General features: G+C 32.3%; 1 protein-coding gene across 1 annotated transcript in view; it reads left to right on the top strand.

Moving 5' to 3' along the window:
* Positions 1-22,120, top strand: part of LOC106473475 (acetylcholine receptor subunit beta-like 1) — a 119,887-nt gene extending 97,767 nt beyond the window's left edge. Inside the window, exons 2-6 of the mRNA XM_013934157.2 lie at positions 1,441-1,577; positions 6,417-6,461; positions 7,910-8,019; positions 11,305-12,310; positions 18,591-22,120. Of these exons, the coding sequence (XP_013789611.2) occupies positions 1,441-1,577; positions 6,417-6,461; positions 7,910-8,019; positions 11,305-12,310; positions 18,591-18,761 (1,469 nt within the window). The 3' untranslated portion in view covers positions 18,762-22,120. The remainder of the gene's footprint in view (positions 1-1,440; positions 1,578-6,416; positions 6,462-7,909; positions 8,020-11,304; positions 12,311-18,590) is intronic.
* The last annotated feature ends 1,597 nt before the right edge of the window (positions 22,121-23,717 follow it).

The raw sequence follows: 23,717 nt of genomic DNA, 5'->3' as shown, positions 1-23,717 counted from the left end.
TTTGTAATCATTATGAGTTTTAGTTGATAAGTATTCAGAGAATAAAGCCATGTCAAAAAGTTTCAAGATTATTTAAATTCTAAGCACGGAAATACCAAGTTTACAGTTGAAGAACAAAAAATAATCTAAATTGCGTTTTTTAATTTTCGATCTAGAGGTCATAAACTTGAACAACAAGTTCGAAGCCAGATACTACCACAAACCAATATTTTCTGATCTGTTCTGTCATTTCAGTACATTCATACCAGACTGTTACAAAACTGATTTAATAAATATTTTAATTCATAGAGTGTTTAAACTTACTAGTTCTTATTGTAATTTTCATGATGAAATTATTAATATCAAAAATGCTTTACCTCTAGCACTCATCAGCAAAAGGTTTTGGTTTTTTAGCATATTAATAAAGTTTACAACCTCAAGATTCCAGACCTCAACGTTCCAAAATGTCCTATCACCTTGGTGTTACTTTTCACTGGTTCTCATGGCATTAAACTAAAATGAAAAATCGAGAACATTCTGCAGCCAACTTATCCCCGAGTCAGCCTAAGAGCGATTTTCAAGCCGAACAAACGAATGTGTATATTTTTTTTTTCATTTCTTAAGACAAAATACTTCCTTCACAACAATCGCTGGTGTATCAATACACATGCCAATGCTGTCGGCATAACTACATTGGGTCAACGACAAAAACCCTAGCAACCAGAGTTAAGGAGCATGCGCAAAGCAGCCTTTCCAACAACTCTGTAATTTACAACCATCAAAGTAAAGATTGTAGCGAGAAAACGAACATCAAACATTTGAAAATAATAGACTCAGCGAGAGACGAATGGACATTAAGAAAAAAGGAAGCGCTCCTAATTTAAAACTTAAAACCAAAGTTGAACAACCAGCTAACAACACCACTGCATCTCAAACTATATGTGATAAATTTATCCTGTCTGAGATGGGCAAATAAGTGAAAACTTCGTCAAACAATCAGTTATCAATATCTATCATAAACATTATCTATAAGTTGTTTTATATATATAATTAAGTTCCTTAACTTATAAGTAACTTTTTTACTTCTTACTTACACAGTTTGTTTATTTTTGATCAGAATTTATTAATAATATAATTTATGCTAACCTTTTCAATTTTTTCATTTCATTGATATAATGTTTTAGTAATTTTAAACTCAAGTGAATGAATCTTGATAAAAAGTATAATGAACGCTGAGTTTTTTAGTTTTCTAGTTTGGTTTTTACAATAACTTGGCGGACTATAACCAAAGAAACGCACAACTGTTCAAGGTAGTTCTTACTGGCAAATAAGTGTCAGTTTTATAAAAGCAAAATTTGTCTTCTAGAATAAATCCTACAAATGGCCCTTTTATGGGGTTTCGCTTGTTTTCACTTTAACTGTTAAGCACAAACTTATTCCTACCTTTTTCTTTTATATCAGTTGAGTGCTCTGAAGACGAGGAACGTCTGGTCCGTGACCTGTTTCGAGACTACAACAAACTCATCCGGCCAGTAGAAACAATGAACAAAACTTTAGAGGTGCAGTTTGGCATGTCTTTTATTCAGCTTATCAGTGTAGTAAGTATATACGTTGGGTCCTAGATTCTAGTCCTAGTTGACTTACTTTTTATGGAACAAAACAACTATGTAATTGAATATTGAATTATGATAGTTTAAAGTTTTAGAGTGAAAAATGCCTTAGCTGGAATTTAGTAGTAACATTTTTATTAAGTGATAGCGTGAAACTTAATTAGGAATACGTAATTTCTATATTACATGCAAACGTTTGCAATTTAAGATGTTGTAGTAAATGCTTTGCTGAGATTTAAATGGAACATAATAGAACATGTGATAAAACATATTACATTTGTTTACGAAATAAGTAGAAAACTAACTCTGTAGTTTCTCAAATGTATTTTTTATAGTAAAAACTAATGAATATGATCATAAATGTTAAATTGTATATCATTTATAATTAACTTTATATAATTTACTTTCTTATATTAAGATATGTTTTATTGGATATTTTATGAACTTTTCTAGTCCTTCCCAAAGCTAATCGTCTTTGATAAAGCAGTAAAAAAGATTTTCGAACACTCTTACATCGACAAAAAAAAAGTTACTGGAAACATAGAGAAAAGAATTTATCGCTAAACTTCTGTCTTTTTCAAAGGACCAGAGAGAGTCGTGTGGCGCGTTTTCTGCAGATAAAACGGATGAAAAAGTTTCAATAGAGGTCTGAAAGATATATTCTTTCCAGTTCCATGATCATGTAACTTGTGTAGCCTAAAAGATTTTCAGATCATTTTCACCGTACTCGTCTAAGCTATAGAGGCAGCATCTCATGACCTGATTAGATACTGACAAATTGTCTTTAGAATACGATGCATTTCAGGATTTCTTGCTGTATAAAGAGTTGAGCAATTTTCATCTGTTAACCTAGATGTTATTTTTGGTTTAATGTTTTAGAATTAAGACTTACTAATTCAACGAACAAAACTAGTGTATCGTCCTCTTCATTACCAACTGCTTACCACATTATAGATATATCGTTTAATGTAGAGCTTTTGTCTTCCTATCATTAAAGTGAACAAAATGAAGTAGGAGAACAATAAGTTTTATCTGTCTCTGAGAGATTAATTTGAGAGATATGTAAATAATGAAACTGATAAGTTTCTCGATGCTATATAACACAAATCGATATTTAGATTTAAAATGTTGAATATATACTTATCTAAATAACTGTAGAGTTATACAATTTAATAATTATATGTATCTACCAAGTAAGGTATTAAATAAGTTATTAATAGTAGAAATAAACGGCTTTATAATACCAAAATATTGTTTTTATTTAATTAAACACACACCGTTTCGCTTTACAGTTTCTTCAGGAGCGTTCACTAAAACACAACCCGAAACTGATGGTACAAAGCTTCAAAAAAAAAGCTTGAAAACAATTTAAAATATTATTTATAAAATTCGATACTAGTCGAAAATCTAATCATCATCTATATTTTGAGAATATAAACGCCAATCCCTAGCTTTTGTTATGTCCTTAAGTTTGCCCGATGTTTTGTTATTCTTGCTTTTTATGTTTATATACAGATAATTCAGTATTTGTGTCCAAGATGAGAGTCTAATATGTTTTAGTAAATTCTAGATATATATATATATAAATATAAATATATCTCTGTGTGAAAATAATTAAGAAATAAGGGAAACATCTAACAATTTGTATGTTAGCATGTTTTTAATTCATATGGTATCGGTAAGATATACAAGAACTTAGATCACCACATCTTTTCTCCAGTTTATGTTGTTTACGTGTGACGTATAAAGTCGGACTGGCAACGTACCTTCTCCTTTTAATGTAGTTCTGTAGTTCAGTGCTTACATAAAGCACAATACATGGGGAGGGAAATCGATTTGTAGCTTTACGTTAACAAAAATCAGACGCAGAAAAAAATTATTTTTTACTTTTTGATTGGACATAACATTTGATGTGCAATACGGTGAATATTTAGGCTTGAAATTGAAATTGAATTATTTACACTACACAAGCTTTATTGTACAGCTATTCTTAGTGTGTGTGCTTTTTTTTCCTTGTGCAACAACACAATGGTGATTTCATTGTTGGATGACTTTCCTTTTATCATGTACATAATTAGAAATTTAAAAACTTTAACGTAGGATGTACTTGTTCTACAAAATATAACGTTCTTACTCCATAATGTAATTGGTGTATATTTCTCTAGAGGATACTCTCTCTTTTTAATGCTTCTTTCATCGGGAAAATTACTTCATTATTTAAGATGAATGGTATTAACTTGCTAATTATTTTAAATGTATATAAAATAAATCTAGTTTGCCGAAACATAATGAACTCTCATTTCTATGTACTTCTTTAACAACAAGACACTTTTTATTTAAAAGAATGGTATTTTGGGTCATAAAAATGTTTTTTATACGTTAATATCAATAAATGTTTCCATAAAACTATGGACTTTTTGGGGAACTTTAAGATGGAAGCGTTAACGGTTACTTCCATTTCTATACTTACGTCTAAAGAGATACAATAATTGACTGTTAAAAATGTTTATGGAGACTCAGCATGTCTATCATATCTCTGTACATGTCTCATATGAATTAAATTGCTCTATGTGGAGACGCAGCATGTCCATCGTATCTCTGTACATGATTCACATGAATTAAATTGCTCTATGTGGAAACGCAGCATGTCCATCGTATCTCTGTACATGTTTCACATGAATTAAATTGCTCTATGTGGAAACGCAGCATGTCCATGATATCTCTGTACATGTTTCACATGAATTAAATTGCTCTATGTGGAAACGCAGCATGCCCATCGTAACTCTGTACATGTTTCACATGAATTAAATTGCTCTATATGGAAACGCAGCATGCCCATCGTATCTCTGTACATGTTTCACATGAATTAAATTGCTCTATGTCTATAAAACCTTTGCCGGATTTCCTCCTTATAAAAATTGTATAGTCCTACATCCTAATAAAAACAAATATAAGTATACTTAGTATAATTGTTTAGGGTAAATCCACATGAGGCTATCTACTATATCCACCAAGAAGAATCCAACTCCTGGATTTAAGCTTAGTAAATCCGTAAACTTACTGCTGTCCCACTGGGGGATACTTAGTATGAAGTTAGTCAGTATGCGTAGATATATATAAATATTGTTAATTTCCTTCACTATTGTCTCCAGATGGTGCAGCGATAACTTTCTTGGCTTAAAACGCTAAAAATCGTGTTTCAACACCCGCCGTGGGCACAGCACAGACAGCTTATTATGCAGCTTTGTGCTTTAGAACAACAACTTTCACTCTTAAACGTGACAATAAATTCGGAAGGTACATGAATTTCTATTATTAAAACAATTTCATAATGAATTATTCAATGTGTGTTAATTATATTTTGTTATGCATTTGTATTCTATCTCGATTGCTTAACTTATGGTATTTATACGTGGTTACATAGCATACATTGGGTTAATGAATGTAATTTTTTTGTTATTACACACGTTGTCTACAGAGGTATTATTTTTTTAGATATATTTTACAATAAAATTGCTGAATTATGAAACCAGAAATTATACTGAGTTATCTTCTTGAAACGTCTTGTTCTTTATTATTTCATCATATCTAAACTACTATATAGCATTTGTGTTTTTAATTTTTTATGTCTACATTTTTCATTTTATTCTAAATATATGCTAAATGTAACGGTCCTCCTTTGAATTTTTGGTCCATTAGTTTATCCTTTCTCCAGGAAATCAAGGCAATTTCTAATACATTTTCCTTTTCTGGTTGTCTTAACAAATACTAATGCAACGTAGTCGAAACGCTTTATGAAATGTTCGTTCTGGTTTTTACATGTACATATATGATTTATTTTTGTTATAACAATATGTACAGGTCCATTGCTTTTATACTGACTTACTATTGTTTCTTTTCTATAATTATGGTTTCCGTTATTCTTTATATGATAAGACATACACAAGTTAATTGATGTTGTTTTTCAGAACTTTTGGGGCATATTAGAAGGATTTAGAGATTTTGAGAGTAAAGTCAATTAAAAAACGACCTCTACTCTCCAAATAATAATAATAAAACCTTGCATTTCAGCTAACGTGTCGTCATTGCGGCTTCATCGGGGCTTGTAATATAATAATTCTTATTGTTATAGGTATTTACTATTATTATTTTATTAAAAATACGTGTTTTAGCTCGTTAGCCTTAGCCTTCTTCATGTAGAACATACGTGATCGTTTGTAAAAGCCGAAAATCGTGGTCTTAGTAAAGAATAATAATGAATTAAACAAACTATGTGTAATAGGTAAAACCACAACAAGGAGTTAACTCTAGATATATATATTTTAATACATATACTGTTGTGGATACAACGTTTCGGGCTTCTTCAGGTATCACTAACTGAACAGTAAATCCGTAAACGAAAACATTCTAAATCGAAGGTCGCGTGACAATGTAACAAATAAACGTGTATAACAATGCTTACAAACGCTTGAACCAATAGGAAGTTTTATATATATATATACTTAAAAGCGTACACATACACACATACATATATATATATATAACCACATTTATACTTACATACACATGCATGCGCACGCGCACACATCCATATATGGCCATATATATGCATTATACTTTTTAAAAAGTATGTGTAATACCGACAATAAAACTTTGCTTCAGATTTGACAACAGTATGACTATAGAAAAAATTCATTGTTGTTTACGTACTTTTCTATCTTAAATGTTAATTTATAATTTCATTGTTTAATAAATAACAGTTTCTTTGACTGAGTAGTTAATGATTACGAATTACTTAATTTCACACCAAGAATATCTTAATTGCAGAATGAGAAAAACCAAATTATGACGTCCAATGTATGGCTTCAGCTGGTAAGTAATCTTTTGTTTATTTCGTATTTTTAAACTGTTCAGCATCATTAAATAATATTAATCAAACGTTTCATTAACTGTATTTGGAAGGCTTAGCGTCTTGTGTGACAGGAATGTCTGTCAAGCCAATATTAAATGTAGTGTAATGAAATGTTATCTCTAACATACTAATAATTTGTATTATCTTGTCTAATTGAGTAAGATATTATAGAACTGGTATAGGTTTTCAGCAGCAAATAAACTCGTTTATATTATGCATCTGCTAGTTGAAAGCAGAGAGTTGATTCCTCAGTATGTACATAACTGACCTACAAGTTAATAGACGCTGCTGACACTACAGATCGACCATATCCATGACGCCATATAAATAATCCCGGCTTATAATTAAACGTATTGCTTGATAAAAACTCCATAGCTACGCTTTGAACGAAAGGAACCCGGGAAGTAACCATATATTTTCGCGAGGTCGCATAGCTGAACGATGGGAGAGCGGTTAAAGTCAGAGAAAAATTGCTAGGTCACTTACGACACCGCTGACCATAACAAATAGGATAATAATTCAGTCTATTCGCGTCCACAAACAAGTTTGTTCTGTTTTGTTTTTTACGGCTCGAGATCCACAACCAAGAAAACAGACTGTCTCTTCATGCTGTTATTAATGAAAAGTATGGATAATGGCCCATGTCGAATGGCTGCTACTGTTGCAGAACATGTACAAATATGCTAAATATCATCAGGAATTATCTTCATAACATGTGCTTTGTTAGAGTAAACCACTCTCCATTCCATGTAATATCGTTAAGTCTACAGCAGTGGAAATCTCAGGTATTATCCCAGTTTCCTGCACTTTAGGACACTAGTTTTTTCTTACAATTACAGATTTACATAATTTTCAGATAGTGGACACACCTAGATTAGGCGACTATGATTCTCTGAACTTTTACTGAACCATGTAAAGATCACTATAAGATGTTATGGTGTGAAGTTTCGTTTGGGCAACTGGATTATCACAACTGGCAATATGCTAAGAAAAGGTAAGAAGATCTGTGCTGCTCGATACGTCACAAAACTCGAGCAAAGCTTTCTTTAATGACCAGCTTACCAGACAAGGTGTTTTCAGTCTGACCAACAAAACGATAGCTTAAAGGTCAAGACATTACCACTTCCCCATGACGAGAACAGTTGCTAGAAATGAACCCTATTCTCGATTGTTTTCCGCCATACTTCTAAGAACATTCGTATCCAAAGTCCTCTCAGGAATGGAATGTAGTTTATGTAAATAAGATATGTAATTATGTTTCTGCCTTAAATATTGCGTAGAGCAGATCCAATAAATACTAATACAATTTGTTTGCTATTTACTTGAGGTTTATTTGTTTATTACAACAACATTCTATCTGAAGTTATTATATATATATGATGCAGTTAATTGCATTGTTTCTTTTTAGCTTTGGTTTGACTACCAGTTACAGTGGGATGAAGCTGAATATGGAGGGATAACTGTTCTTCGTTTACCACCAGACAAAGTTTGGAAACCTGATATTGTATTATTTAATAAGTAAGAAAAAGTACTCCTTCAAAAAAATTTGTCATGGAACCTTAATGCAGAGAACCAGGATATTGTATATAACATTTACTATTTAACAGATATTTTGTATTAATTAGTATTTTCTGACTAAATGCCGATAAAATAAAGTTATGAATAACATTTTTGAGGTAAAACATATTTTATGATTTTTAGCTCTTCTTTTAGTAAAATAGCAAAAAACGAATGTATAATTTTGGAAATATTAGTCGTTTGTATTTACTAGTTTAACTGATAATCATGAAAGCACTTGAAAATTGATATATTTTTAAGCAGATTATGTATTCATAACTCTAACCCTATTTATAGTCTTAATACTATCATCGTCAGGACTCATAGTAGTGTAAGTCTTTAAGGTTTTGTTCTTATTGCATTTACTCACCGAAAATGTGAAAAAGACTTTTCTAAACAGCATGAAGAAAATGACAGATAAAACAAGAGACTTTGTGCTGTCCTGACTTTTCTTCTATAGTTCATGGGTGGAAGAAAGTATATTATATATATAAATAAGGGTCTTTGTGCTGTCCTGACTTTTCTTCTATAGTTCACGGGTGGAAGAAAGTATATCATAATTTATATTTATGCTATACTTTCTTCCACCCATGAACTATAGAAGAAAAGTCAGGACAGTACAAAGTATCTTATTTATATTTTTTTTCATGTTCTTTCCGTTAGTCTGTAATATGTATATAAGGATAGTATTTTCAGGAAGAGACAAATTACTGGAGCGTGACTGTGAGACTTGATAACTTGTAAAACATTCGCGCATGTTTACCTTTAAAATGACTGGAAACTAATAGCCAGTTTATATCGTGAACTAGAGCCTGATTTTGTATGTCTCGTAATTTTCAGTAGGGCGTGAGCAATGGTTTATTTTTCCAAGGTTTTCAGAAACTCTGCTGTGGGCTTACAGTAAAAGGAGTTCCATCTTGCATCATTAATTGGTAATCTTAATAGTAACTAGCATTCATCTTTGCTTTGCTTTGAAGTTAATGAAATTTAAGTTTTCAGATATGCAAAAAATTTGAGGCAACCTTAAAATCAGATGAAAAGGGTTCTTTACATTATGTTTATCATGTTAAAAAGCCCTGATCATTGTGTGATCGGTAGGAAATCACTCATCTTTTGTCGCACCCATTCACCAAGGCCCAGCCCTCGTCAGATGCTAGAACCAAATTCCATCTTTTCACGTGTATAACATTTCTCTTAGTTTTCTGAAACGTGTCTTCCTCTGTTCAATGTGTGTTTGTCTGAGAAGAAGTAGTTTGTTCAATAATGATTTATTCCTCTTTACAAAGACGAGATCTTGGTGAATTATCACGTGCACAGATAATTAGTATACTTGCAACTTGTTAGCAGTCACTTTCGGGATGGGGGAAAATGGTCGATGAAGAACTAATCTGTGGATTTTGTCAATCTACCTACAATCCTGAGTGATGTGGAATGCTGTAGGTAGATAAATATTTAATCCCATGCAGACGTGCTAACCTTACCTTGCCAGTGTTTTTCATAATGCTATAGATATTATATTTTTGAAATCAGTGTATCCAAAATATTGCATCTCTTTGCTGTGCTTATGTCTTTTCTTAGAATAACTTAAGCACCTTTATTTAGATCATACATCCATTCGTGGGGACATTGCATTATCGAGGGCTTGAGAATTTGCCGTCAACTAAATATAATTAAGGTACTTAAGGCACTTGATTTGTAATCTGCGGATCATGGGTTCGAATCTCGTCCTCCAACATGCTTACCCATTCAACCATGGGGACATTTGTGATTGTTAATCCCACTGTTCCTTGGCAAATAGTAGCCCAAGATTTGGCCCAGTGGCACAGCGGTATGTCTGCAGACTTATAACGCTAGAATCCGGGTTTCGATACCCGTGGTGGGCAGAGCACAGATAGGTACATTATAAGACTAACGTTCAAATCTCAGTATTTGGTCTGACAAGAGTAGTCCAAGAGTTTGGAGCGGGTGATGTTAATTAGCTACTTTTTTATAGTCTATCACATCAAAATAGTCCTCGCATTCCAACAAAACAAATAGTTCCAAGGTAAGCACGTGACCTACAACATCGTTGTAACAATGTGTTATTAACTTAATGTCGTATCTAAGCTGCCTTATATCATAATCAATTCTCTATTAATCCCCGTGAACTAATAATTTACTTACTTCGCCCAAGAGATTTCCCAAACACACTTTCAGTTATATATAAATTCGACTGATATTTCTCCAATAAATATTATGATACATAATTACATGTTGCTTATATGTCTGTTAATTTGAATAATGATCTATGAAGAAGCTCACATACGTAATATTTAATGAAAAATTAGAAATATAATCAGCTTACTTTAATATGAATATTCTACAACTAAAATGTTAGCAAACTTATATTATCGTAAATATGTTCGAACTTAGTAGGTGTATCTCATGTATGTATCATAATTATCATAACAATGTTTTTTTCAAAACTATATAAATATAAATCTTAAGATGCAATTCTCAAAATATTAAGAATGCATATATTGTGGTCAATATATTCTCTAAATAGAGAAATATAATTCCAATTACCAGTTATATAAGTTCCAGTGTTTTATAGTGAAGTGTTTCTATACCAATATCATTTCACTTGTTAATTTAGGTACATAAGTATATCTTGAAATGTAACCAAATAAGATCATTGGTTAGAGTAAAGGTCACATTCCATGAATTGTGATACTCTTAAATATAACACAAGTCGTGCTAATTACAACCTCTGTCCCTCTTATAGCATAATAATTATTAATTGAAGTACAGTAAGTTGGACTATAGGATATTAATACAATTAAGGGACATGGTAAACGTGATAAATTCTGATTATCCATTTGATCAGTATCTGTAGCTATGCTACTAATGATTATTTCAGTTTTAGCTGGTTATCTATAGCTAGAACATTTTGAATAGTAATTGTCTGTACATCTTATGTACTCTAGTCTATCACTTCAAAATTAAGGACGGCTAGCGTAAATAGCCCTCGCAATCCAACGAAACAAACATGACTTAAAACATCGTTTTAACAAAGAGTGGTTAACTTCAGCAAATACTGTTTAAGCTATGTCTTATATCAAGATAAACTTCCTTGTAAAACAGGGTAAACAAACCTAACAATTTATTTACTCGGCTTAAGGGATTTCCAAACACACTATTACGTATACCACTTTTTGTATACTACTTGTGTCTTAGGATAAATTAAGTTATTCTTTATTTTGATAGTGCTGATGGAAACTACGAGGTCCGTTACAAGTCCAACGTTCTCATTTATCCTGATGGGAGGGTGATGTGGGTGCCTCCCGCCATTTACCAGAGTTCTTGCACCATTGACGTAACCTATTTTCCTTTTGATCAGCAAAAATGTGTTATGAAGTTTGGCTCGTGGACATTCAATGGAGATGAAGTGGCCTTAAAACTGTATGGCGATAACTTCTGGGTAGATCTCTCTGATTATTGGAAAAGTGGCACTTGGGACATTGTAGAAGTTCCAGCATTCCTTAATGTCAACAATAATTCCAAATATGGCAAACCTACTGAAACGGACATCTCTTTCTATATTACTATTCGTCGGAAAGCACTCTTTTATACAGTGAATCTTATTCTCCCCACCTTTTCTATATCTTTTCTCTGTATTCTTGTCTTCTATCTTCCTGCAGAAGCTGGAGAAAAAGTGACTCTTGGAATATCAATCTTGCTCTCTTTAGTAGTGTTCTTGCTATTAGTGTCGAAGATCTTGCCACCTACTTCTCTTGTACTTCCTTTGATTGCAAAATATCTGCTCTTCACCTTTTTAATGAATACTGGTTCCATTCTTATAACAGTAATCATTATCAATTGGAACTTCAGAGGCCCACGGACTCATCAAATGCCCAATTGGATTCGAGTGGCATTTTTAAAATATTTGCCTATTCTTTTGTTCATGAAGAGGCCAAAGAAGACCAGACTGAGGTGGATGATGGAGATGCCAGGATATGGGACCCATCACTTTTACCACAGTTCACCTGATAGAAAGCAGTATAATGCAAGAAACAAGGCAGAGTTAATGGAATTAGCTGACATCCACCACCCAAATTGTACAGCAGCAAGAAAACCTTCTCCAGAACCTGAGGTTCAACTGCTTGACACAGAACCACAGGACACTTTGTTCTTAAGCCCCAAAGCATATAGAGCAACTGAAGCTATAGAGTTTATTGCGGAGCATCTACGGAGTGAAGACGAATACATACAGGTAAAATAAGCAATAAAAATATAATATTGAATAAATGAGATCTAAGTCATCAACACTATTTTATTTTATTATGATGTGTATCATGGTCTGAAATTAGCAAAATTTCTAACTGGTTCTTCAGAAAAATTCTAATTGTCCACCAGGAATTATAACTGGTCTTTATTAAATTTAGCTGGTATGCTTCAAGAGCATCTAGGTATATATATGTATATATAATTATATAACAAAGAAAAAAAGGTTACATCATAGCGTGAACTTAACACAGCATATCCAAACCTTAGATGAAAAATAATTAATTGTAATATTACATATAAAATGAAAGCAAAAAAGATAATAGAAACAACGCAACTATAAAACAAACATGTACCATCTGGGAACACACCATAAGGTGGGTAGTAATGTGATGTGCCCTGGTTGTTGAGGTACTGGCGGAAGTAAGACCCAACTTGCGTTGGGGGTACACCGTCTATCCAGTTTAACCTCAGTTTCGCAAGCCTCGCATTCTTAATAATAATAATAAAATAAATACACAATGAAAAAGAGCAGATGTGGATGCTCTAGCCCACAACGTCCCTCATCTTTGGCATCTTTCGCTGTCTACAGCCAGATGTGGTAAGGTGGCTGCTAAAAAAAAAAATTAAGAAGAAAGAAATAATTGGAATATATTCATCAGTGGAGGAGACAGTAAAACTGTCCTTGAAGTTGGCATTCCAACCCCCATAATGATGTTTGCACATCTCTGTGTTGTTATAACGTCATACCTCATTTTCAATTTTTACCTTTAAATTTACACTGTCATTTTAACCTATATTATTACAATATAAACATATATATGCATTTATATTTTATAAGTGATAAAATGCAAATATATATTCACTGTATAGTTTCGTAAAGAAAGATGGATAAGATTCATGCCGGCAACAATACAGTTCCGACCAGAATTTAATAAGTGATTTTCACACCAATAACCCAGGTAACAGAACTGTGCCATTCACATTCAATCTGAGCTCGTAATAAAACTGTTGTATTTACTAATATGCTGTAGTTGAAATTTTCAGCAAAATATATCATATCATGGAGAACAATATCAAACTTCCAACAAACATTATGTTGGTTAATAGTATCTTCAGCATTGTTTACAGTACTTAGAGGACAGTTACCAAGTAAAGGGTTAAAACACACCCAACTTTCACCCAAATCTTTGTCCATGTTTTGAAATTCAAACTAAAACTAATACACAAATATCTACGGCTAAACTAGAATAACAACACACTATCCTGCATTAATATATTTTTTTTATTCACCATGTCATACAAGAAGTAGCTCAAAAATTGAAAAGATTTAGCAAAGAACTTCTTTGAAAGTTAATTCATTTTACGGTACAAAGAAGAAGTTCAAAATTGCATGCACGCAACATGTGATGCATGCTTCCTTATCTTTTTTTTCAGTCGTTCCTGTGTTTTTTCGTTATTAACAATATGTTTACCTTTGTGCATATGAACTATGCACTGTTCTGTACATTAACAACACTTTCATTACGTGCAGAGTACTATTGGTAATGATCTCCAAAACCACACCCCAAACCAAGCTGGAGCAATTCCCTCATTTATAAAGACTATAGTTTCAGAAGAGAATTATTTGATCACAAAAGCAATTGAAATGAAGCTGCATATATCTTCTAGTACCATTAACAATGTAACATGCATGGATTGGAAGTTGATGAAGGGTAACAAACCAGCCATACATAAATTCCCAACCATACCACAAAATCAATGATCATTTTGATGAGAAAGATTTCGAAATAAACTACTGGAATCATAATTATTCCCATTTAACCATATACCAATGTTCACGCTATTCCTTATATATATCAGCAAGTTTCTGCAATGCTGCTATAAATAGTTTATACTTTTGTCTGCTTAAATGTGGCCTAGAAAGACAACTTCAGAACAGTGAACGGTTTGAGCAACGTTTGACAACGTGTTTGGTCCTCTGTTTTACTTTGAAATAGCTCATTCCAATAGATGTTGTTTTGTTTGTTAATATGCATGCTCAGCAATGGATCTTTAAACATCATTCATGTAAAGTGCAATTAACCCTCAGTATACTGATTTTTCAGTAGATAATTCCACTGTTTCCAGTAAACTGTGCATCATAGCTGTTATAACTACAATATCAAACTGTCTATAATACAAAAAAATAACATTACTAACTTTTGACTGACGCAAAAGCTATTGATGTTCACAAGTATTTATGATCCCAAAATCGTAACGTTACTTCTGTTAGAGAGTTATTCCATCTTGTGGAAAGCATTACCTTTCTTTCTGACGTTATCTTCTGAATCATTTAACTTGTCCATGTCTATTTTTTTACCAAAACCTTTTCTATTCATCAATAACATGTGTAGATTTCATCTTGAGTGACAACTAAACTGTAATCTGCATTACATATTGTCAAAATAATTTCACTTGATAATGTAACAAATTGTATTTCAGATGAACATATTCAATATTCATCGTTAAATTCTATTCCGTCGCTCAGAAAGGAAAGGCTACTAATTTATTTTTGTCTTTCAGATGTTAAATTCTAGTTAATAGCTGATGTTCACCTGTGGTCACAAAGCTCTCTTAACTGCCAATTCACAGGTGAATCTAGAGCATTTTAATGATTAACTTACATCATGAAGATTTACTTAAGTGTACACTAAACAATTATTGAAAATCCCTTTAAGTGCTTAAATATTACAATAATTATAAGATGCCGTCCTAGCTTATCGTATCTGATCATTTTCAAGCGTAGCAGAGATTGGCAATGTCACTGCAGACTTTCTTTCAAACAAGTTACATGCACAAACATTGTTTCATCCTTATCTAATTGTTTGTGAAAGATCGCACAAGTTCTCATAACATCACTGTTCACCTTATTTGGATTTTGGTCATTGAAATCATCATTCTCATCAATGTCCAAAACCTCTTTTCCATTTCTTTCTCTATCTCTTGATCCATTCAATCCGCAAGAGGCTCGTCAATTGGTTTCAATTTATTTACATGCTCCAAACACACACACACGTGATTGCACCACTTAATTGTTAATAAGTGAAGTTCAACAAACTGAGCTATCAAATCATGATATATGAACTGGCCTAATTTTGTTCCAGAACCTGTCATGCTTCTAGCCTGTAACAAGCTTTGTTTTGAAACTGTTCCTTGTCTTACCAATTCAATTATAACTCCCTTTCCTATTCTTTAGAACATAAATTCATGTGTATGATCGTTAACAGCTTGTAGCTACTCCACACATTTCTGAAAACATTCATACATTGGTACTGGTATGTGAAATGTATATCAAATTTTGTGAAGCAGTAGATGACATAAGATAGTTAATCACTCCAGTTTGTCCATTCAGAGATTTTAAACTTCACAATCATCACTTGACATCTTGCTGTACTTGATCAACCAAACCATCATACTGTAGAATACATGCCTTCACCACTTCTAATATGTGATACAACTGTAAGTAGTATGATGCCATTCAAAATTGATCGCTTTTAAAAGTGTGTATGACAGCCTTTTCCGACGCAAGATAGTTTCACCCCCAGGTCATAAAGATGTGTTCAGATTAGGAATTTCGAATTTCTAAGACGGGGATACCTCTCATACGTGATGACATTGAGAAATAAACGAATATGGACCTACAACAAGTCATACCCTAGCCATGGTAAACACATTGCAGTGTTTTGTAACAACTGATAATTCACAAACACAAAAGTCAGTAACAAAAACCGGTCACATACCTCAGGCAACAGTATGCAATATAATCAAGAAGGATCTCCGTTTGAAAAAGCAAAATACGGTGCGTGTACATGAGTTGTTTTCACGACATATCTGTTATACGTGACATACTTCAAGCAGCTAGAGAATGAAGTGGATGTTCATGCTATTCCACACGAAGACATTCCAGTCAAGTTGACGAATGCAGCGCCTATGGATTTCTGAGCGATGTACTGCTGAAAAAGCGCTGTAAAACTATCGTCATCATACATTGGATGGATCATGGAAACCAGCAGGAGAAGTGATTTGATAACCTTACAACAGAGTATTTTGTAATAAAAGCTACGATGCTCGGTTGTCAGAAAGACCATGACCTGACATGGAGTGTAACGATGTTTTGAGGTTCCAAAATCGTTTTATTATAACTTAATCAACCTCTGTACTTTTAGAAATTACATGAGAAAATGTAATCAGAGTTAAAATAAGGCGTTTCTGGACATCCATGGATGTAAATGTATACAGCTGTTGAACAAGTCAGTAGTGAAAGAACAACTAAGAAACGTATTGATAAACAGCATGAAGTAACACTAAAAATACAAGTTATAGTTTTATTAGTTATTAATTCCAATTAAATAACTTAAATTTCATGCAGCAGATAAAGGATCCAGTGCAGTCTCTTATTAATTTACAAAAATAAATAATTTCATTCATTCTGCTTTTTGGTATTATAATTATTAATGAAAGATAATAAATCTTCACGTAACAAATATCTGTTAAACCTTGTTTAAGGTAAAATCTATCGCGCTGAAAAATGAACAATATATCAATTAATTACCACATTATGTTAATTTTTTACCATGTAACAGCCTATAAATTGTGCCATGAAATATGAAAGTCGGTAAAACGTACGAACAATAAGAATGACTCATAGAGTATCGTACGGCATGATATTTAGACTAAACGACTTCATGACCCTCAGATATCGTACAACAATAAGTTATATTTATATGGTCACTGCCATCCGGTGAAGTGGCAAGTATCCTGACACACACTGTTTAGAAGTAAGTAACGACCTAAAGTGTGTGATTTATTCACAGTGCTCGCCATTTAAAACACCTGTTTACCTCGTAAAACATCGAATATAGAAGCGTAAATATCGTTTATTGAGTGAAGTGCCGTTTGAGGCTGATAGCGGCAAACGTGGGTGGAATAGTTGATCCAGAATGATGATTGCATTCTAACCTTATTAAAAAAGACTTAAAAGTTGTGCTTAAAACTACCAAGTCTGGTCTCGTGAGATTAACTGACGCACAGAGGAAATCAATTTGCTTTTGTTCCTTTGGTGACTGTGTGAAGAATTAAAAAAAAACTGTGAGCTTTCACCATGTGGCAATTTATCTTATAACAGTTAGAAATATGTGTGTGTATATATTGAAGGATTGTTCATTTTACCGTGTATATATATACAAGTGATTTTTTTATCATATGTATTAGTGAATTCTACATTACCTCTTGAAATCAAGGAAACAAAATCTTCAAAAAACTTTCTAACAATCATTTGTTTGTTTAAGCGCAAAACTACACTATAGACTACCTACGCTATGCCCTCCGCAGGGATCGAGCCCAAGCATTATAAACCCTCGAGTTTATGGCTCAACCACCAGAGCGTTATAACAAACTTAAATGTTTGTAGTTGATTAAGGTGTGACATGGAATCAATTCTTAGTGATTGTCAATGTTTTTCAAATATATATTGTATTTCAAGTAAGTATGTATTACTACTCTATTTTGAGAAACTACCTATCCACAATAATAGGCGTCTATTTGTCAGTTTTATTTTTAATTCAAGATTCAGCTAAAGATATTACAGCCTGCTATCTCACTGTTTCACTACTAAATATCACCGAAACACAAATTTTACTAGTTAAAAGGTATTTTCAAATTGTAGAGAATTAGACGAAACGACATTTCTCACAATCAAAAATATATATTTTAATTTTAATGACTTGAGCTGAATAGTTTCAGTAGCATGATTACCATTTATCTTCGTACATTAATTATTTGTAATTAAACATTTGTTCATTCATAATTTTTTGTTATGTATATGAACAATTCTGACAGATCTTTGAGAACGTTAAGTAATATTCCTATAGAACTGCTTTATATGTACTGTAATGTTATGATTTTCATAAGCTTAATGCTATTTAGTATTTATAAACATGAAATAAAAAAACTGTCAGAAAGTAAATATTTTTGCGATTTACAAAATATCAAACTAACACTACTTTGGAAGTCTTCCGAGTACCGAAATTAATACATTGTTTTTTTTACACACGATATAATGTATTTAATTCCCCAAAGAAAGTGATAGCGTATCGTTAACTGATGCCTCCAGTGTGATACATATATTACAATTATTGGATTTATTCAAGAGCTATGTATTTTCTAGTACTTTATATGTACATGTCGGGCTTCTTATAATGTATTTATCTTGTCATGTCTTATTTCAGATACGGGAAGATTGGAAATATGTTGCTATGGTGATAGACCGTCTCCAATTGTACATATTCTTTGCTGTGACAGCTGCCGGAACGATTGGCATTCTCCTGGATGCACCGCACATTTTTCAGTACGTAGATCAAGAAAAGATAATAGAAATGCACAAGGGAAAACCAACATGAGTTACAGACCTTGATGCATTTGAAATTGTTGGCTAAATAAGTCTGGGAATAAATTCTTCAAATGTTAATCTTATTGAACGTTGTTTACTCAAAAATAAATTTTCTGGGATTTTTACACTACTACGTGAAGAGCTTAATAAAACCGGGTATATTTGGTACGCTTACAACAACAGACGAAAGTCATAGAAAATCGTTCCTGTCGTGGTGTGTAGTTTCATCATTTTAGAGATCACTAAAATAGTGCACAGAAATCATAGTTGTTAATTACAAGTCAAAACTGCCAAAAACGAAATGTACTAATTTACGTATGAAATTATAAATATTTATAAAGACCCTTAGAAAAGTATTTACAGCTGCTTCTGAGTCATGACGATTAATGCAACATACATGACAAACGGTTTCTCCAATAACTTTAAACTTAACAATGCGTATTTACAGCAGTTCTACCTACACATGTAACAGTTATCTCTAACCGAAACTACAAATACCAGTATGTGGAACATCGAAATCGGTCATTTTATTTTGACACTTTGGGAGTTGCATGTTTATGCCTGGACATTGAGAAAATAACAAATCCTGCCCACAAATTGTTAACAAAGTTCTCTCACTAACGTTCTCAAAGTGTGAAAAAGAAACAATTCAGCATGCTCTTCAAATCTATTTAGAAATAGATGCTTTGTGATGTCTTGTTCTTACAGTTTTCGAAAGCTCAATAACTTCAGAGATACTACTACTGTTTTTATAAGTGTAGTTTTTTATGTCAATAATACGAGATGTCAGTTCAGAGGACTTATTACGCTTGATAGAATTTTCTTCTTCAGGCTTTAGATTTGTAAAATTGTGTAATCCTAGTGTCGTAAATGTGGAAATAAGTTAATTAAGAGATCACGTGGACTAGATGAGGTCAGCAATGAAATATTTTATAATTCAGACAGTGTAAGCGGTGAAGAAATAAACCCTGTAATAAACACGCGACCTTCTTAAACAGTGTAGCCATACCAGTAAGGATCGATGTTCGCTTTTATACTACTAAAAATATTCTTTGTTTTCAACAATATGAATGGATTCAAGGAAGCTGCTTATCTTCATGGAATTCTTCTGTTATGACTGCTTTCTCCAAGCATTCTTGGTCAAAGTATTGTATATAGCGAAGCAATTATTCCAACTGCATGCGAGATTTAATGTCAAGCTCAGAGACTGGTGATAACCAAGCCTGGGAAACTTATAAGAAAAAAGTCTAATAGAGATATACGACTTTATTTATTTAAAGTATATTATCTCGAAATAATAAATATATCTCTCAGTTGAAGTTACATTAAGTTAACTTTGCCTAGTTTTGTTAATTACTCAATAATTATGGACAGAGAGTTATTCATTTATGTTTCTCCAAATTAAAGTTTGAATGATTAACTTTAAAAACGTTGGGTTTGTAACGTTCTTATCTTTTCATAAAGAATTCAAATTTGATAACTTTGCGTTTACAAAGAAACACAAAAGAGGATTGATCATGTGAATAGTTTAAATAATTAAGTGAGGATTTATCTGTGCTTTTAGAGTTATAGGACCTGATAAATAGTTTGAAATGTTTCACACCTAATATAAAACATCATATTAATATTAGTTGAAACTTTAACATGCAGTGTAATTCGATATATTAAGGTACATTTATATACGAAACTGTAAGAGAACGTTATTATAGTCGATTTAATGCTTTAATAATAAGATAATTTCAAAATATTTTTAGCCTGAATCATCTACTTTTATAATACAAAAATCAAAATGTTTTCTGTGGACCTATATAAAACAATGCTATAAGATTACGTTTCTTCTGTTAACTAAGATCACCTCTAAAACTCTGAGTAGAGAAATGAAGGATTATTTTTAGAAGCATAATTGCCCGCCATTTAAGTATAACGTTGTTTTATCATGACGCTAGTACTAAATATACATACACATACGTGTGTATCTGTGTGTGTGTATAATATTTTAAGTATTTTTAAGAATAGTGAAGTTATCATTTCAATTAGCATGATAAATGCTAAAAACAGTAAACAAAACTTTTGTTGAGTCGTAGATACAAACATTCTTATACTAAAAACAGTAGCAATTTATACAGAAATACGAAAAAGTAAAAGAAGTTGCTAAGCAAAAGAATCTGGTTGAGTCTTCAACCAAGTAACTGTATTAAGTACTTTTACTTCATTTACTGGGAGATAAAACAAATGGATTTTGTATGAAAGGAGAAGAATTTGCAAAAGGTACATATATAATGTATAAAATACAATAACTTTTATCTTGTGTACACCTCAAGTGTTATTATAGAACAAAGCGAGTTATACCAACACTAAGATAAAGATAGCAGCTTTAAGATGAACGTTAGTAATATTTAGAAATAAGTAACTTTAATTAAATTTGATAAAAGTAAGTAAATATGATTTCATGTTGCTGTCATGCAACATAATGGCGAAAAAATTATTATTCGACACATATCAGTGATAAACTGGTATAGTTTGAATGTGATTTATCAAACTTGGTTATATTTATCTAGAATCATTTGTATCAAATTTCTTCATCTATCCATTTTTAGTATCGGCTTTGTATTTCTGTTTTACTTTTTCCTGTTTGTTGAAGAATGTTAACATTTACGACCCTATCAAATAAAATCAAAAGTTGTATCGCTTCAGATAGAAGATATTGTGTTTCGCTTATTAAGAAATAGTTTTAAGGATACATTATAACTTAGAATACAGTGTTATATTTACCTACAATTGTTAATATTTCTGCATTGTACGTACCATCTATATTATATTTTCAGTTTTTAATACATAAGTTTCATTTCTATTTCACGACGATGCTGTACAAATCAGTAAATTATGAAATAAGGAAAGGTTTTTCAAAGAATATTTTATTCACGGCCTTCACTCCCGACTACTGATACATAAAATATCAGCTTAAAGCATTTGATTCTCCAGAGTTATTAAATCAAAATCCCAAATTTAAAATTATATTTCTCAAATTTGATGAATACAAAGACACTAAAAAAATAGCATAAATTTCGAGTTCTAGTAATAAATTTTCACCAAGTGAAATAAGAGAAACTTAAAATACGAGAATAATAATTTGTTGTTTATGAACTGAAAAAAAGGTACAAATAGATTTATTATCTTATGTAGAGTAAATTTATTTAACATACATAATTATTTAACTTACCAATGTTTTGTATATCTTTGTAAAACAATTTGATAACTTACTGACTTACACATATACTTGACTGACAATTAGAACTAAAAGATGACAAATGTTTATTGTGTGTTGATCTATGACACATTTAAAGAAACAATTTGATAACTTACTGATTTACACGTATACTTGACTGACAATTAGAACTAAAAAATGGCAAATTTTTGGTGTGTGTTGATCTATGACGCATTTTAAGAAACATTAAATTTCCAGAATACTTTTCTCGATATCGTTGAAAAGTCCAACTAAAAAAAATCTAAAAAAATCGTGAATTGTTCTTTATGTCTAATGCAAAAAAAAAATACTTCACAGGGCATAAATCTTTATAGACTTTTTAATACGTTTGAACTCATAAAGTTTTATATCAATATTTGCCCGCCCCCTCAGTGACACAGCGAAATGTCTGTGGATTTACAACGTTAAAAACCGGGTTTCGATATATATATATATATATATATATATGGTGGGCAGAGCACAGATAGCCCATTGTGTAGCTTTGTGCTTAATTTCAAAACCAAACCTGGTGGTAACTGTTTAGTTCTTATTCGCCCTATTCAATATTATATTGAGACACCACACTTTATTTATAAGGGTATTCAGATAAGTTCGTAAGAGCGCAATTAGGCCACGTGTAGCTTTGCGCGAAATTCAAGCCAAAACCAAGTTCGTAAGATTATGTACAACGTTCATATTGGAATGTTTAATAGTACATTCATCTGATTCTTGTTAAATTTTGTGAATTTTGTCTTCATTGAGATTGCATCAAACCAAGAGGAACATTCTAATAAAGACGTCTATATAAAGGATCTAGTCGTGGCCCAATGATTAGTGTCTCAAACTGAGGATCAAAGGACTGAAGGATCCGTGGTTCGAAATGTGATCCTGGTAAACACGCTCCGCACTTTCAGCTGTGGCCGTGTTATAAAGGTGACATTCAATCCTGTTATTCGTTTCCAACAGTCAGAAAAACAAATTTGCACACAAGATGCTACTTTATTCCTTCCGTCTGGTCAAGTAGTTAAACATTAGAAGCAGCTATACCTAAGTCCTAGGGGGTCTCTGACTTGGGCATTTATCTCATGAGCACCTAAAATGCCATTCAGCTTGAAAATTTCAGTTTCGTAACCATAAAAGTGTTTAATAATATTTTCTAAAATATATGTTACACTATACATAAGGCCCGGCATGGCCAGGTGGTTAGGGCGCTCGACTCGCAATCTGTGGGTCGCGGGTTCGAATCCCCGTCACACCATACATGCTCGCCCTTTCAGCCGTGGGGGTATTATAATGTGACGGTCAATCCCACTATTCGTTGGTAAAAAAAGTAGCCCAAGAGTTGGCGGAGGGTGGTGATGACTAGCTGCCTTCTCTCTAGTCTTACACTGCTAAATTAGGGACGGCTAGTGCAGATAGCCCTCGTGTAGCTTTGCGCGAAATTCAAAACAAACAAACACTATACATAAACATGTTTTTAGAGTTTGGTGTGTTTTGATAGTTTCTTTTTTAATAAGAAAAGCATTTTTGTCACACCAGACATTTTCGACAACTATGCATATTGCTTGTCGTACTAAGCTAAGGAAAAAATTAATAACAGTAATATATATATATATATATATATATGACACAGCAAACGACCCCCGTAGAAAATAAAAAGTCAGGCACCTAATTAATCATACAACTATTTCTCATGGCAAAGTTAAATGATAAACAGTCTGT

The sequence above is a fragment of the Limulus polyphemus genome, unplaced genomic scaffold (assembly GCF_000517525.1).
Source record: "Limulus polyphemus unplaced genomic scaffold, Limulus_polyphemus-2.1.2 Scaffold130, whole genome shotgun sequence".
Lineage (NCBI taxonomy): Eukaryota > Metazoa > Arthropoda > Merostomata > Xiphosura > Limulidae > Limulus > Limulus polyphemus.
The sequence above is the reverse complement of the archived record's forward strand: the minus strand, read 5'-3'. Positions and strand labels throughout refer to the sequence as shown.